Here is a 17,542-nt window from a genome sequence, read left to right as displayed (position 1 = left end):
TGTTGGAATGGTTCAATGATGAGCGCTGCTTTGCGAGAATCTTGGCGAGCCTGAAGGCAGCCAAGGGTCAAGGAAAAGGCACTGTCTTCCCAGGAGAAAAGAAAGAGGGGAAGAGAAAAGAGGATACATTTTTCTTTGGTGTGCCTTGTCCCTGCAGGCAGCAGCAGTGACCCTGGGTGCATTCCCTGTGTCCTTGCTGCTCAGATTGAAGACAGGAGGCTGTGAGGACTTTTTACAGAGCAGTCTTTCAGGGTCCATGTCCTGAACCAGTAGGCCAGGCTGGACTGGTATCCTAGGCTGGTGTCATAGGCATATACCCAAGATCCTGATACAAACATTTATAAATCAAAACTGCTTCCCCTTGACTGCTTCACTGCTCAGGCTCTGACAGCTTTTGGACTTCTGCCCATGCCTTATCTCAATCCCTACACTCCCCTTCTCCATGCCTTTGTGCAGTCTATTGTTTTTCCTAGCAGCAGCACTGTCCGTCTGTACTTCTTGAAAGTAATTTGGGATTCTGGCAAAAAGCCTCCTCCCTCTGTCTTCAGGTGGTCTTGATCACACCGAGTGTATTTGGTAGTAGTGAGTCTTGTTTGTCATTGCAGGGGCTTCATTCTGGGAGGGTTGGGTTAGTGTACTCATAGTCCTAGGATGACTGCAACTTACAGGCGGGTAGGGAGCAATGTCAGTGTATCGTGCCAGCATTAGGCAGCATGGGCAGCCTCAGTCTCCAAGAGTGCTTATGTAAATGTCTTTTCAAGTGTCACCATCTCAGTGCAGCTGCCTGCTAGATGTAGGGTGCTGGCATATTGGTGGCTGAATGGATGCCCGAAGTGCGCTTTCCAAGTGGACCTGCCAGCGGTCCCCACTTGCTGGGATTTGGTCTGTATGGCAGAGCAGTGTTGGCGTGCAATCGAGATTGCTTTCAGGTGGTGGGGAGCGAGCAGGCATGCTGGACACGGCAGCACTCCTCCAGTGTTCCAGCCACAAAGTGGCGTTCAGCCCATGGCACCAGGGAAGACATAATCTGAAGCTCCCCAAATGCGTTTGGTGTGGGTAGTGGATTTCCAGACCCAACTTTATCACTTCAAAGTTTTCCTCCTGTTCAGCCATGCTACTTGCTAGCACAGACCTGGCTGTAGGTGTCTGATGAGTTTCAAAGCTGCAAGGAGAGCAGTAGGAAGACTTGCTGCCAAGGAATGGTGTCTAAAACAGCACCAGACATCAGGTTTTGGACAGGTAACTGCATCTGGCAAGTCTGGAGGGAACGCTACAGAGGACCATATTCCTTTTGAAAAGGAGATGGGATTTGATTCTGCAAACCACTGATTTCTAGCACCCTAACGTCACAGGAGGCAGTACCTGTCACGCCTTCTTGTGCTTTACCCTCTCTTTTAGAGGCTGTACATGAATGAGCTCCAGTTTTCCAGGTGGCTGGCTCTTCCCTTGGAATCACACATGTAAGAAGGAGGAAGGCTGTAGAGGAGCTGGCATTTCTGTGGCTGGTCTGAAGCCATCGCGTACTTCTCGGCTAAGTGCAGGCGCTCAGCCTGCTACCGCCAGCCTCAACGTTCCAGTGACCCGAAGCACAGAACAACAGCGGTCCGTCGGCCGGGTACACGCGTGTTACACGCGCTGCGGGACCCCCGTTCTCCACACGCCTTTGCAGTGAGCCGGGTGGGACGCAGCTCCGCACCCGCTGCAGGATGGGCTGCAACTCCCCTCGGTGTGAAAACCGCCCCACCACGTTTACCGAACCTGGCAGCTCCACCGAGCGCGGTTCAGCCGAGCCCGGCCGGCGCCAGGCTCTGACCCGGCACCACCCAGTCACTGGTGACACCGCGCAATGGCGGAGCAGCACGGGTGCCCATGGGCTGCGTGCACGCACCGCGCTCCCGGGGAGGCCGCGCGGCCACCGGGGGCGTGGGCGACACGGTGGGTGGCCGGGCACTCCCCTAGAGACCGGCAGCCCCAGGGACTCTGCCCCTTTAAGGCGCTGTGCGGCGGCGCTGGGGCGCCTGGCCCTTTAAGGGCTAGCCCCGCCCCCGGCCCGGCAGCACTGTGAGCCCTGGCAGCGCCAGGTACGGCACCGGGCGGGGGGGTCTTGCCGCGCCGCCCCCTCGCTCCCCCGGCCCCTCCGCCCGCCCGGCCCCTGGTCCCGCCGCTGGGGGGGCTGCGGGGGGGGCGGCCGGGGGCGCACGGGGCTCGCTGGGCGGGCCGCGGCCTTGCCGTCCTGGCGAGCGGCTGTCCTGGCCTGGTGGCGGGCGGGGGCCGGGGCTGGGGGGGGAGCAGGGGGTGTCCCGCTCCCGGGGGCGGAGGGTCCTCCCGGCCGCGGGGGCCGGCGGGCGGGCGGGCTGGCGGCGTGTCTCGGGGCCAGGCCGCCGCCTGAGGGGTCCGGCCCGGCGGCGGCGCCTCTGGGCTGGGGGGGGCGGCCTCCCTGCCCCGCCGGGGCTGCGGTGGCGGCGCTGACCTGCTGTGTGTGCAGGCCAGGCGGGGTTCGGCGCGGACACTCTCCCCCTGCCTGGTGCCATGGCCATGAGGGAGCTGGTGGAGCCGGAGTGCGGGGGCTCCAACCCCCTGATGAAGCTGGCCGGGCACTTCACCCAGGATAAAGCCTTGCAGCAGGAGGGGCTCCAGGGGCCGCTAGCCTGGCCCCCCGGCGCGCCCGCTGCTGCGGCCGTGAGTGCTGCCCCTCTGGCGGGGAGCGGGGGTCCGGGGGCTCGGGTGCGGGAGAGCGGGGTCCGGGTACGGCGGAGAGGGGGTCCGGGGGCCTGGGTGCGGGGCCTGCCTGCGGCTGTGTCGGCCAGCAGGGGATGGGGGCCGTGGGGTGGGCGGTGGTGGGGGGCTGTTAGTGCAGGGAGGTGCCAGTGGTGGTTTTTCTTCTGGGAGAAGGTGCCGTGGGGTCACTTGGCTTGTGGGGGGCTGTGAGGCCAGGGCCTGTTGTGGAAGGTGCGTCTGTGGGCAGCAGGGGGGTGCTGGTCATGGTGGCGAGCCGTGCACCTGGCTGCTGCAGGCTCTGACCCAGAAGGTGCTGGGAGAGGAGCTGGACAACCTCACTCGAGGTATTCCTGCTCCTTTAGCTCATACGTAGGCTGGCAGCTAATGCACAAGAATGCTGACAGCCCTAAGCTCATGGAAGAGGAAGATGTAAACTAAGCAGGGTCATGGGGTGTGCATGTGGAGAGGGGTACGGGGTTAAAGCTGTTGGGATAATTGCACTCTATTCCCTGTAGATATCCAAACCCCTGGGAGTGGCCACCGAAGATGAGGTAAGAACAGATTGGTGCATCTTCTTACTGTTTTTCTCACCAATACTGTTTGATGTTTTTCTCTGTACCTGGTATTAATCTTCCCTTCTGACAAACTGATTTCTCTCTCATCTTCCACGGTTCTGCCCATTCATCTTCTACGCAGTGTTTGTAATCCACCTCTGTCTTTGGCAGCTGGTTGGAGAGTTCCTGCAAGAGCAGAATGCCCCTTTACTGTCCCGTGCACCCCAGACGTTTAAGATGGATGACCTGTTGGCTGAGATGCAAGAGATTGAACAGTCAAGCTTCCGACAGGCCCCTCAGCGAGGTAAGTGTAGCTAGAGTAGGTGGAAAGCTGGAAAAGATATTAGTGTTACGGTTAAGCTCCTAGCAGGGTGGTTCCCATCTATTCAGCTGGAGTATCTGGAGTATTGTTTCCAGATTTAGGCTTCCCAGTGCACTGACATACTGGAACGAGTCCAGTGGACAGTCAGTAAGGTGTTCAGGGGCTGGGATACGCAGTGTAAGAGGAAAGACTGAGGGGACTGGGTTTGTTCAGCCTCAGGAAGAAGAGCCGAAGGGGTAGGGTGGGTGGGTGGTAGGGTGTCTAGTTGCTGTCTTCAGCAGCTGCAGCCAAGATCTTTGCAGTGATACACAGCAAAAGGGCAAGGGGCAACAGACACAATGTGCAGAAAGGGGATCTGGCTGGATGTAAGGAAATGTTTCTTCCCTTGGAGAGGGAAGTACTGGAATGGTTCAGTACTGGAACAGGTGCCCAGGGAGGCTGGAGAACTGCCAGCTTTGGACAAGTTCAGAAGTTACCTGATGAATGCCCTGAGCAACCTAATCTCTAGCTTTAGTGTTAACCTGCTGTGAGAAGCTGCCCAGAGGTTCCTTCTGAGCGGAATCTTTCTGTGATTTTATTCTACCAAAGAGAAAGATCAGAGATGATGAGGGTGAGCCTGGAACACTTAAATGATGCCTTTGAGTTCTCCAGTCCTCACTTCTGTTCTTTTTAATTCTTGTAGCTCCAGGTGTGGCAGCCCTGGCACTGTCTGAAAACTGGACCCAGGAATTCTTGGCTACAGCAGATAGTGCTGGTGATGTCTCTTCAGATTACAACGAGGCTGACTGGTCACAGGAGTTCATCGCTGAAGTGACAGGTGGAGGGTCCCTTTTGGAATTTCTGTCAAGATGCTGCCCAGTCACATGCCTGTGTATAGTGGAGAGTTACTGAATGTGAAACTGGAGTAGTGCTTTGAGCCCAGCAGTCAGTGTTTGCTGTAGCAGCTTTAATGGGGGGCGGCAGCGGGGGAAGCTACTTCGTGATGGTTTAGCCGAATTGTGAACAGTGTGGTGTGGAAGCTTTTATTCAAGTATAAGGGTCTTTTGTTCTTAGTTTAGCTTACTTGGAGAATTTAGGAGAAGCAAGCTATTCAAGCTGTGGTTCAACCAATGCAGATTCTGGAGATGGTCTGATACTGCTTCTTGCTTACATATTTTTCTAATTCCCTATCCCAAGGCTAAATTTGCCTTTGGTACAAAGGTAAATCTTGTTTAGTGTGCTTTGGCCCAATACCTTTTGTCAGTTTCAGGGAGGTGGAGGGATGTTGCATCTGGGAAACGAGCAAAAGAAATGTTTCTGGCCCAAAGGTTAAACCTGCTGGTTCAAGCAAGCCAGCAGTGTAAAAGCCATCCTGCATTGTGTATAGAGCTGGGGCTGGAAATAGGGTCCTTTTGTCATTCACAACCTCATCTGGAAGTTATCAGTAAGAATTTAATAGATGCTCTTCTCTTCTCCAGGAGTGGCTACTGCACCAATGAGAGCCAGGTCGTCCTATCCTTTGACCTTTGCACTTTAGGCTTCTGGGAATATAAATCAGCATTTACAAAGGTCTTTGAGAAAATTCTGATAAAAACCTAGTGCTTTGTAGGCTGTGCTTTTGACAGAGATTCATAATGCATTGCTAATTTTCTTGACCTACATAGTGTCCCATGTGGAGCAGACAAATAAGTTGTGAAATTAAAGTAGAGAATCATGAGGTTATTGGCACCGCAGTGACATCTGTATTAATACACAGCCTGAACCTCAGGCTTGATCTTTAGATCAGAATATACAGAGTTAGAAGAAACAAGCTTAAACAGTCTTTCTTTGAAGAGGTCCTTCTGTATGTTAGCTAACTGTGTGAAGTGGAGAGCACAAAATCTAAAGTGAATATGAGTAATGGTCTACCTATCTTACTCTTCCCCCCCATTCTTCCTGATGTCCTATGTAGATCCACTGTCTGTGTCTCCTGCCAAGTGGGCAGAAGAATATCTGGAGCAGTCAGAGGAGAAACTGTGGCTTGGGGAATCGGAAGACCAGTCTTTGGCAGATAAATGGTGAGTTTGTCTTCTCAAAACTAGTTATTGCTGTTAGGCCCTTGGGTGGGTGAAGTCTGGATAGGTGACAGAAATCTGCTGTGACCTGAATGCTCTTGAATTGTGTAACACAGATTGATGTTCTCAGGCCTTTGGTTTCAGAGAAAGGAGGAAACTATGCTTGGAGACTGAAGTGTTTAAGATGTCCTAGCTTTTCTATTTTCTAGTTCCAGGAAGATACTGTGATCATGTAGGCTAACTTAATCTCATGCCTAATGCAAAGATCCTTAAAGTGATTTCAAGAGAGTTCAGGCAGAACTTTTTTCCACAACAGGTACTCTTTTAGATTTAGAGATCTCAAGTGCTAGACTCGACTAGTACTGTAAACTTTCATCACTTTATTCTACCTATCTGACCAACCACATCCTCTGCCTGTTTCTAGATTCAGCCTTCCAGACATTATTTTCATGTGGTTTTGTGTGGTAGTTTAAAGGACAGTCTGCTACTTCAGATCTTTGTATAGGTACCTGTTGACTACAGTCATGTTTTTCAATTAAAGCAGCAAAACACAAGCAAGCGTTTTGGGCTGCTTAGGTCTTTCCCTAAAAGAGATTTTTGCATATTTGGATTCTCCTTCCTCCTGGCTTTTGCCTTTTCTGATACTGTTACCGAAATCTCAGAATGAAGAACTTATCGACACCAATGAGATGCAGATAAGCAGACACTTCTTTATTGATGGCCGGGTGCGAGAGTGAGTCTCCTCATGATCAACGCACACCAAGCTTCAAAATCATACATCATATATAGAACTTATTCATACATATTCATTGAGTATTCATGCATAATCATAATACTTCCCAAAAATCATTAACATACTGTCCTCCCATATCCGATTCTGTGCAGTAAAGGTTAGAAAGGTCCAGAAATGGGTCTGGGGTACGATTTGGGTAGGTGGTATATGAGTCAGTGGTCACGATCTCCCCCTGCTGGAATTACCTTTTACTAAAGTTCACGGTTTCTTGGCAGGTAACTACAAATTGTTCCAGTTGACTCTCCCCAGCTCCCATTAATTCTATATTCTGACATTTCAATACGCTTTCTACATACAGAAGACTAGTCAAGTACAAAGAAATCTGTAAAATCCCAAATTTGTTACCTAAGTTTTAAACAATGATTCTAGCCCATTCTTCTGGCCTTGGTACAGGGCTGTACAAAGGATTTCATAGCAGCTTTTACTGTGCATCTACAAGTTTCATTAAAATACATCTTTTATTCCAAATGATTTTATAAAATCAAATAAAGTCAATTAATTCTAACTTATTAGCAGATCTGTAACAATACCTTTCTGAAAATATGGACATTCCTCAGTTATTGCTGCCAGATCCAAAGACTTCACCGAGACTGAATGTAGTGGTAACACCTGGAACTGGTGCTATCCTGCTGTAAGCCAGACAGCACATTGAGTTGTGTGCTTACTGTGAGCCCTCAATCCTCTGCGGAGCTGATGCTTTTCCAAGGCACTGTTCCTCTTCCATGAGCACGACCTACTTTCTTTGTTCCTAGACAGATGACCTTGTTTCTGGTGTAGTGCTAAAACTCGCAATGTCTGATAGCATGTGAGCTTGCCAAGGAATCCAGACAGTTCTGCAGAACTGTGCTGTCACTGTAGTTGTTTAATTCTGCTACTCTTTGTGTCAGTCACTTGCATAGTTAACCTTGGAGCAGTTTTGAATTTTTACAGGTGGATAAAGGTATTGAATCACTTAGGAGAACCCCAGAGTCTTTGAGGAGGGGTAGTATCCCTCAGTACTGTTGTCTGGCCCATTGTGTAGACTGTTGTTAGTGAAACAGTTCACTGTTGCCTGGTATCAGACTTATCTCTTTCCCTTTTACTGCCTCTGAACGCAGGTATGAGGAATATCAGCCTGAGGATGATCTTAAGAAAACTGTTCGTGATTTCCTCTCTGAAGTGGATGATCCAAAACTCAAGAATTCTGAGGTGAGCAATTCCCTGACTGAGGCTCACAGGTAGCTAGGGTGAATAAGGGGTGTGGGGAATTGAGAAGGGGGAAAGCAGTAAAGGAATAAAACCTCCTGCTGTCCCATGTTTCCATTTCTTCCCCGATTCCTAGAAGTTGAACTCCACAATCTGCTCTTAGATATTGTCAGTCTCTGCCACATGACTCTGGTGAAGTCCTGTCCTTTCCACCTTTTCGGGCCTTTTGTGCTCACTTTGCAGAGAGAAGTCCTCTTAGTGAAGGAAGGCGGGTGTGGGCAGAGGGCTTGTTGGCAAAGCGTCTGCCCAGCTCCACCCTTGTTTCATTTCTCTGCCACAGTTCCTAAAGTTTGTCCGCCAGATCGGAGATGGGAGGGTATCGATCGAAGCTAATCAGGTGACCCACAGAGACCAAGATCAGGCAGAGCAATGGGCAGCTGAGTTTATACAGCAGCAGGTAGGAGCCCCAGCCCTGTGTGCTCTGAAGGAGGAAAGCTTTTTGCCACAGCGCAGCCTGGGAGCAAGGGAGAATGGCAAGTCCAGCTCTCAGCAGCGCTCTACTAATGGTTAGGTTGGGGGAGGCAAGGGGGGGGCTGTTGGGCTCTTCTTAGCAGAGTCTAGCCAGGAGCTGGGAAGGTGTTTGGGCAGCGTGAGTTCTCTTGTCTCCTGTAGCACCTGGGAGGAATGGGATACCCAAATGAATGCTTTTCCACTTCATAGGCCATCAGTTCTTGCTGATGGGGAGGAGCGGTCATCACCGACCCTCTTGCTGTTTTGGGATGTGCCCTGATGTTGCCAAATTCTAAAAAGAAAAGTGTGTTTCTGTTTCCAACCTCCCAGGGGGCATCTGATGCCTGGGTGGATCAATTTGCGCGATCTGGGAACATGTCAACTCTTGATACGGAATTTGAGCAGGCCAAGACTGCTGTGGAGGTAAAACTGATGGAGGCGGAGGGCTGGGGTACCAACTGAGAGCCCATGGTAGAGTTACCTCTCTCCTTTGCAAGTTGTGAGGATGACTAAAAACATTTAAGACGGTGTTCCCTGGGATGTCTGTAGAGCTGAATTTATGGTTGAGATACTCTAGTCATGTGAGATACTCTAGTCATGTTCTGTTCTCCCCTTCAGTCAGATGTGGACTTCTGGGACAAACTCCAGGTGGAATGGGAGGAGATGGCCAAGAGAGATGCAGAGGCTCACCCTTGGCTCTCTGATTATGAAGACCTCAGTTCCTCCTCATATGACAAGGTAATAGAGAAGGGGGTCTCTTGGTCCCAGCACTGTGGTGGACGGCCTCAAGGAGACTGGCAGTATGTCTTCCTTGCGGGTGAGCTCCACAGGCCCCAAATGCTGCTAGGATTCCTTCTTGCATTGATCTTCTGCCGTCACTTGTACCCTCATGCCAGATCAGCTAGGGGTTAAACAAATACCTGTGCTTGCCTGCAAATGCTGTATAGTCCTTGTCTTGCACCAAATACTAGTGAATGCTGGGGTTCTTTGCAATGAGTGCAAGTGTTGTTGCTTACTCTCTCAAGCTGATAGGACACACACTAAATGTTTAGTCTCTGTTGCAACTTATTCCAGGTCTGGTTTGGGGGAATTTTTCAGCACAGAGCAGGCAGGAAGAAAAGCCACTGTTCTCTGATCCGCTAAAAATCAGCGTAGAGGACAAGGAGCTGGCTAGAAACACCAGTCTGGGTGTTTCTGATGCACCAAGACTAGACTGCACCGTACTGTAGAGAGTGCTTTTCTCCCTAAGCCTGTCTCCTATGCTTAGCATCTGTCTTCCCTGCTAGGGTTACCAGTTTGAGGAAGATAATCCCATGAGGGATCATCCAGATGCGTTTGAAGAGGGGCAGAAGCGCTTGGAGGAAGGTGACCTCCCCAATGCTGTCTTGCTCTTTGAGGCTGCAGTGCAGCAGAAACCCGATCACATGGAGGTGAGTGAGAGCAGAGACAACAGGCCTTGGCCAGGTGTCCTGCTACTTGAATCCTTCTCTTGAGGTGAGGTGTCAGGGGGTGTGTAGAAATCTCACTTCCGTGTTACGAGCTGTGCAGGGTGTATGAAACATGTAATTTTTCTGTGGCTCTGAGTTTGTAGCTGATGTATGTGAATTCCCAGGAGGGCTGTGGGCGAGGAGGTCACAAAGCCTGCAAGTCAGAGTTGTGTGAAATCTTTGGTGCACGTGGGGCTGTGCATGGGGCCAAGACAAAGAGTTCTTGTCTCTTAAGTAGCTTCTGTGGAAGTCTTTGTCATTGCAACTTTGGAGGTGATTATGGGAGATAACGGCTCTCAATATCCGTATTAAAGACTAATCCTGCACAGCTCATTAGACTAGAGGTCCTGGCCAGGTCTTCCATCTACGTGCCAGGAGAGGATGTAACTTGAAAGTGTTGAGGGAGATGGCTTGGATGTCTTCAGTCATCCATTGAAGCTGTGGGCCAGAGAATGATTTTTATATTGAAGACAAGTTTCCAGCTCCTAATTCAGTGAATACTTATTTCCATAAAGTACTTCAGCTTCTGCAAGATGGGTTGAGAAATAGAGTAGTCTGTGCGCCTTTCTCCAGAGGTAGAGGATGTGGACATTCTCAGCAGGAAGAGGAAGAATGCAAATACACCCATGTTGGCCATTTCTGGAGTCCCTGCTTCATGGACACAGGGATGCTGAATTCTCGGTGTGTCTGAATCAAGCCCTGCTAATTGTATATGACTGGAAATAACATAATTTGTTAATCCTGAGGCTTAGATGGGTAACCTCTCGGAACAGAGCTTATTGGCTTCTGGGAATATGGGCATCTAACTTTCTGGGGTACTGGGAGTAGGTGAAAAGTAAACAAAGGTTTTGAAGATCTACCTTAGCTTTAAAGTGGTCAAAAGGTGTGGCCAATGTTCCTTTAGAATTGTCACTCTCTTCTCATAGGCAGCATAGACTGCAGGCTGAGCATAATAGGGAGAGAGGTAAAACTTTAGGGGAAGAAAACTTCTGGCTAGCTGTATTGAAAACATGTTGAATACTTCTACTGTAACTCTGCAGAAAATACAGGAGAAGTCAAGACTTCACAAATGATATAGTGATCAAATAGGCTTGAACAATTAATTGCTCTGAAGGAAATGTCATGGTTGCTTTAGTCCAAATCACAATTTTACCTTGAATCTCAGCTCTTCTGCCTGCAGAACACTGTGCAGTTATCACTGGTCAGCTCTTCCTGAGTTGCAGCTAGCTATATGGTGAGGTATTTGAGGCAGTGGATTGCCTCTTTGCTAATGAAAAATTGCCTTCCTTGAGACAGCAGGATACTGCATTTTGTGACCTGTGTTCAAAATGCGGGTACTTCAAGCTGACAGTCCCGCCAACTGTCTAGCCTATTTTTGAGCAAGGGGTGTAGTTAATGTACATAAAGTGAATAGGTACTTTGGATTTAGTGCCTTAATTAAATATTCCCTATGTCAGCAGCCTGGAGATGGAAGTGACTTTCATGTACTGATCTCGTGATGACTGAAGATTCAGTAAAATGGCAGTGCTTCTACTTTCAGGTCTGATGGTCAACTCGCCAAGATTGTCACTTGCTAGTGGACCGCTGCACAAGTATATGCAGCTGCCTGCCTTGGGGGTCCCCTTATTATTAGCACTGTTACAATGCCATTTTGTTCTTGGGGAAATAAGAGATCTACTTTTCCCTCCTTCCTCTGCAATGTGACCACAGTTAGAAGTTAAAAGTGGAGGTGCTGTGACTTCAAAGTGTAAAACTGCCATCAAACTTGGCAGAGCTTCGATAGAGCTCCAGGTAGACATTTGCTTCTTTTCACTATAACAGTGCCAGTTTTATTGGCCTTGAGGACCTACGTGCCATAAAGTCTATATGTCTTTCAAGAGAAACTTCATATCTGTGGCTAGTGTATACTTGCATATACTTGGTCTCGCGCTGAAAACGTGCAGGATAATATGGTGGATTTAATCTCTGTGTCCGTGGTTTATCAGCCCAGCTTTTTCTCTCTATGTGAAGTCTGACTTTGTGCATCTCTGTCTCTTCCAGGCCTGGCAATATCTGGGAACCACCCAAGCAGAGAATGAACAGGAGCTTTTGGCAATCAGTGCTCTCAGACAGTGAGTGTTGCCGAAGAGCTTTTGAGTGTGACTCCTTGTCTAGCATGGTGCCACAAGAACCATATGGCTAGCGTGGTGTGCTCTGTCTTGGTTGTGATACCTCCTGTATCTGGGTGTCTCCCAGGTGGATTTAATACTGTATTCACTTGTCTGTCTTTGAACTGCAGGTGCTTGGAATTGCAGCCTGGGAACCTCACGGCACTTATGGCTTTAGCAGTCAGCTTCACCAACGAGTCCTTGCAGAAGCAGGCATGTGAGACCCTGCGGGACTGGCTACGCCATAAGCCGGACTATGCCCACCTGCTGGAGAAGGAGGTGGAGGAGAGTGTCTCGGGGACAAACCTGGGACCTTCCAAGCGTGTCCTAGGTTCTCTACTATCTGAGTGAGTTAGGGTTACAAATTTCAGCCTTCAGCTGACAGGCTTCTTGGAGGGTTGGGACTGGCCCAGGCAGGAGCAGAGGGAGCAACCCAAGGCCAGCTCTCTCCACAGCACACCAATATCCTTGTTCTGTGCTTTTCCAGCTCGCTCTTTGTGGAGGTGAAAGAGCTGTTCCTAGCAGCTGTGCGCAGCAACCCCTCAACTGTCGATCCTGATGTTCAGTGCGGCCTGGGTGTCCTTTTCAACCTTAGTGGCGAGTATGAGAAGGCTGTGGATTGCTTCAGTGCTGCGCTCAGTGTGCGCCCCAATGTAAGAAAGTGCGGACTGTGGATGCTGGAGGTACCTGGAGGTTTATGGGTGAAGGTCTGGGGGGAGGTGCTGCTTGTATGAGGTATGCTTTTGGAGTGAAGGAATAAGATAGACACATGGGGAAGGGAGGGGGCTGACTTGGAGCTTAAAAAATTCCAGTTTATCTCAGCCCTTTCTCCCTGCCCTCTCCTGCAGGACCATCTTCTATGGAACAAGCTTGGTGCCACCCTGGCCAATGGGAACCGGAGTGAGGAAGCTGTGGCTGCGTATCGTCGGGCACTGGAGCTCCAGCCAGGATACATCCGCTCTCGCTACAACTTGGGCATTAGTTGCATCAACTTAGGTGCCCACCGGTGAGCACAGGGTGGGCAGATCTGCTGTAAGCCATGGGTGTGCATATGTTTGTGGGAGAGAGACTGTGACAGATCCCTAGGGCAGTGCCACGTTGCTTGCAGCCTTCCCTTGGCATAGGAGAGCAGAGCAAGTGTGTGGACTGCCCTGAGAGCTGTGTCATGCAGATGCAGTTGGAGTCGGGACCGTCTGAACTTTGCTTTCTGTTAAGAGGGAAAAGGGGGATCTCTGGTTCTGGAGTGGGGCAGGATCTGGTGGAGGAAGCTGTTTTGGAGAGGAAGTACTTCAGAAGCAAATGGGGGAGGGAGTATGAGATGTACCGTCTTCTCCAGTAAGCATGTGTATGCTCTCTTGTTGACAGTGAGGCTGTGGAGCACTTCTTAGAGGCTTTGCACATGCAGCAGAAGAGCCGAGGTCCGCGAGGGCAGCAAGGCGCTATGTCTGACAACATCTGGAGCACCCTCCGCATGGCCCTCTCCATGCTGGGGCAGAGTGACCTGTATGGGGCAGCTGATGCCCGTGATCTTCCCACACTGCTTCAGGCATTTGGCCTCCAGCAGTGACTCTGGGATGGGATCCCCTGCGAGTGCAGGGTTGGCCCAGCCCAGCAGTGACCTTCCTTAGAGAGAAGATGTTCACTAGGGTTCACGCATATCTTCGCTCTGGTAGGGCAGATCATTGGCGACTGTTTTTTCAAGGACCTCCCGCTGAAGTGTGCAACTTCCCCTACCTGTCTGTTGTGCCCTGAGCATCTCTGAGCGGTTCATGCTATCACCTCCGTGACTGACTGGCGCTCTGCTGGTAGGCAGATGATCCAAGTGGGAAGATGGCAACATCCAGCTCTCTTGCCAGACTGCATTTGCTGTAATGCCCCAGCGTGACTGAGACCTTACAATAGCCATTCTGCAGAGACTACCTGCTGGATGTGTCTCAAGTGCAGGTTGCTTTGGTGGGGTGGGATTGCCGTTTAGTGAAAGGGTGAAAAATTCTGGGTTTTGAGCATGGTTCCGCATGTATGTGCTTGCATGTGTGTATATGTGGGTTGCTAGGGAAAACTGGGGGCGCAGTCACCTTTTCTGGGTACTGGTAGCTTCATGGTACAGCCACATGCTAGTTTCTCAGTGTCTTTTAAGGAACCTTTTAAGAGCAGAATATTTTACTTACGCTAGGGACACAAGTGGAGGCCCTTACCCTATCAGGGTAAGAGGAGATCCCAGAGTTCAGACTTGAGGGAATGTGATAAGAATAAAAGTACAAAAATGTAATCTCCCCTCCCAGAATATGGTGGGGAAAGGGTCAAGTCTTGATTTTCACTTGATCATCTGTCATTGTTTTCCTTTGTGCAGAAGTTCTCCATCTTGTGTGTAACTGAATCTTGTTAATTATAAATATCTGTATATGATTCTGTTGGGGAAAATGTTTTTTAATTGTAAAGTATTTTGTATAATAAAGGGGGGAGAATTAAAATTGCCAAAATGACATCTTTGTGCCTCTGGAGCTGCATGCAGTGGGTAGTGTATATCACTCTGGGAGTCTAAGCCCACTGACTTTCAAAAGATAGATCAGAGTCTGAGTTTGTTTCCCCTTTTGATCCAGGTTTTGTTTTATTGATAACTCGTATGCAAATGAAGCTCAAAGGCCCTAATTTTGCTGTAGCCTTGGGCTTTAGTTCTATGAGCCAGCAGGAGAGCTTCCTTGTGCCAAAAGCGTTTTCTTTTCCTTGCTTAGGTTTAGGGATCAGTGAAGCACTCCCCACACACAGCACCACCACCACCCTGCCACCCCCAGGTTTCCTGCTCTCTGCAGTGGGGAAAATTGTGTTACATTTTGTCATCTCATTGAGGACCCCTCCTGCTGTGGTAGTCGAGACCTGGGGCTCAGCAGGGAGCGCTTACCCTTCCTCTTCCACCAGGCACCTGTTTCTTCCTACCTCTGCCACACAGGCTTGTTTTTCTCTCACTGCTGTAACAATCAGGAGCAGAAAGTATGGGCAGAGAATAGTTCTTGCTGTGTCTTCTGCATTCTAGCTTCCCGTGTCTCACATCCAGCCCTGTGGCACTAAAACCTACATGCACTGTTCTGAAACTGCTGCAATGCATGCATAAATGATTTGCTGCTTGTGCTGTCTAAAAGGAAGGGAAACATTACTTCTGGATCCTGCTAACGTGCTGCTCCTGGTCAGAGAACTGCCTTTTGGTTTTCACTGATCTCAATCCTTGTCAGATTCTTCTCAGCAAAAGAAAACATTAGTGCCTGTGCTGTTCCTCACCTGCTGTCCACCTGATCTCCCTTTCTCTGTTCCCTGTGGTCCCCCCTGCCACTGATTTTTTTTGCCCCTCTGCTGCACTGCATTCCTCTCTGTTCACACTCCCATTGTCACTGCTTGGCCTTCCCTTTTTCTCATCCTCAGATGCCATTAATGCTTCTCTTCTCCTTGATTTCCTAGTTGTCTCAATGTCCCTTGCTATTCAGCTTGATCTCTTGGCTTTGTGCTTGGTGTCCTTACCTATCGCACATCCCCTCCTGTCTCTGTAGCTAGAGTGAGCTGTCACCATTTGTTCTCTTTCCCTGTAAGTTGTTCTTTCTTCCCTCCCCCCCACCTTAAATCATCTCCTAGCAAGTGTGCTGCCTTTGCTGAGGCCAGATCTTCACCTAGACATGAGGTCCCGTTTCAGCCTCCCAGGGCTGAGTAAGACCGAGCTGCTTCTGTCCGGACCCTGTCTAACCTTGTCCTGTTAAAAATTGTCTTTGGAAACGGCACGTTGGTGCAGGGAGCAGCAGCTGGCTGATCGTATCCGGATTGTGGGTCCTGTTCACGCCTTTTGCCTGCCCTCCAGCCACCTCTGAACCAGGCTTGTGCTGGGGCTCTGGAAGTACCTTGATTCTAGTTTGCATTTCCAGCTACACCGTCTGGTGCCAGGCCCTGTCGTACAGTGGGGGTGGTCAGCAGGTGCCGAGCATTTCAGAATCACAGGTGAGGCAGTGAGGGGTGTTTGGGGGTCCCTAATCCACTCCCCTGTCACAACAGGCCTGCCTTGGATGCTAGACCAGGTAGCTGAGGGCCTTACAAATGAGCATGCTCTGCAATTTTTGTACTTTCTCCTCTTGTACTTTCCCAAGCACACAGAGCAGCGGCAGGGCCTGTCGCCACTAGAAGCATAAGGGGAGCCCACAGGCCCTTCTCTGTTCTTTTCCAAGTCTGTGGGTGCTACAGGACCCCAACTAGATCTTTCGCAGGGCACTGGAGGTGCAGTCAAAAGGGATGGTTCAGTACATGTTCTTCCACCCATGCTTCTTGTTGTGTTTTCAGTGTTTTATTTATTTGCTGCTTCCAATAAATCTGAGAATCTCTTGTCTCCTGGTGCTGACCTTAACTCGACTCGCAGCTGGAAGGTACCAGCAAATGGAAGTCTATGTGCTGAAATCCTTATACCTCTCTCCACTGTGCTCCTCGTTAGTGTTTATGCTTGTCGAGAAGGTGGGTGTGCTGCCACCGTACACTCTGGTTTACCACTGCTGTTTCCTCACCTTGAGCTGCTGAGCTTTGTTATGATCCTGGGTTTTCTCGAGTTACCACCCCTTGATCTCTTGTTTCGGGTCCCAGGCCCCTACCTCACCTGCCTGTGTGTGCTGAAGCCTTTCCAGTCCTCTAGGAGTGGTGACCTGAACTGGGTGTTCATGGAAAGGGTATAAGGGCCAGCATGTAGTGGGTACCTGTAAGAGTCGGTCTAAAGAGAACAATATTGTCTCAACATTGCCAACAGAGACCTGGAGATGGAATGTGCTCCTCATGGACAGCAAGACACAAAGACCCTGGGAAAGAGAACTGCGCAGTACAAGGAGTGCTGTGCTGTTCCCTGCCACCTGGGATTGAAAGGAACAACTACAATAAGGCCTCATAACAGCTGTCCAGAAGATGGATCACAACCGTGGTCATAACAATGAACCAGAAAACAATACAAAAACACTCCTGGTCTGAAGCTACCCACCTCTGAGGCAAACCACGTCTTGGGCACTCTTCTTTGGACATGCATGATAACCTGGCTCGAGAAGGCAGAGACTGGCAACAATCCATGGACCAGAGGAGGAGCAAGGTGTGTTGCTTGGCATAAAAAGATGCCTTCTTAGCAACTGAACTTTGGAGATCTTCCCCACCAAAGATCACGATGATAGGAAGGACCGGTGGGATGCTGCCTGGACCTGGGACCATAGGGACACCTTGGACCCATGGTGGTAGCTATAATCCTCTTTCCTTTTCTTTTTACTTTACCTTTTATTCACTTTCTGTCTTTCTACCTATTGCATGCCGCTTTACGGGCAAACAATAAAATTGTGCTGTTTAATAGAAGCATAACCCCTTGGCATGGTCGCCTTGATTTTTGCGCTTCAAGATCATAGTTAACGAACCATCACGAGTCCACTGAGTGGACTGTGACAGTACCTTCATATTTTCTAGGGATCCTGCTGCTTTAAAGACTGCCTGGCACAGAAACTGTGTCAGTTTAATAGCCTTTGGTGAATTTGTTCTCTGTCGGTGCCTTGATTTTTAAGACGGGTGGTGCTTTTGGTCTCTGCAATGTCCTGTGGATGCACAGAAGAACTGTGTTTAGATATCCAAATTACTCTCTTTTGTTTTAAGCCTGCTACTTCTTCCTTCGTGGCCTGGTACTGTAAGAGAGAGCAAATATTACGGTTCTAGTGCATTCTGTGTCTCCCCAGAGGGAGCCCTTTCCCTGCTGCTGTGCCCATGCTCCTGCACCTTCTCTGCTTCCCCTGTGGCATTGCCAGG

General features: G+C 49.8%; 1 protein-coding gene across 2 annotated transcripts; it reads left to right on the top strand.

The window, feature by feature from the left end:
• The first annotated feature begins 1,988 nt into the window (after positions 1-1,988).
• PEX5 (peroxisomal biogenesis factor 5) lies at positions 1,989-16,105 on the top strand. Of its 2 annotated transcripts, XM_055710870.1 has the most exons (16): positions 1,989-2,081; positions 2,486-2,679; positions 3,234-3,269; positions 3,444-3,576; positions 4,277-4,411; positions 5,525-5,630; positions 7,518-7,608; positions 7,946-8,062; positions 8,446-8,538; positions 8,734-8,853; positions 9,402-9,545; positions 11,643-11,713; positions 11,881-12,096; positions 12,237-12,402; positions 12,598-12,755; positions 13,115-16,105. In XM_055710870.1, exons 2-16 carry the CDS (start codon positions 2,530-2,532, stop codon positions 13,314-13,316), a joined length of 1,938 nt encoding a protein of 645 aa, XP_055566845.1. In that variant the 5' UTR covers positions 1,989-2,081; positions 2,486-2,529; the 3' UTR covers positions 13,317-16,105. The 2 variants fall into 2 exon arrangements, with proteins under 2 accessions (XP_055566845.1, XP_055566846.1); XM_055710871.1 differs by lacking the exon at positions 7,946-8,062.
• The last annotated feature ends 1,437 nt before the right edge of the window (positions 16,106-17,542 follow it).

This window comes from Falco cherrug, chromosome 5 (assembly GCF_023634085.1).
Source record: "Falco cherrug isolate bFalChe1 chromosome 5, bFalChe1.pri, whole genome shotgun sequence".
Lineage (NCBI taxonomy): Eukaryota > Metazoa > Chordata > Aves > Falconiformes > Falconidae > Falco > Falco cherrug.
The sequence above is the reverse complement of the archived record's forward strand: the minus strand, read 5'-3'. Positions and strand labels throughout refer to the sequence as shown.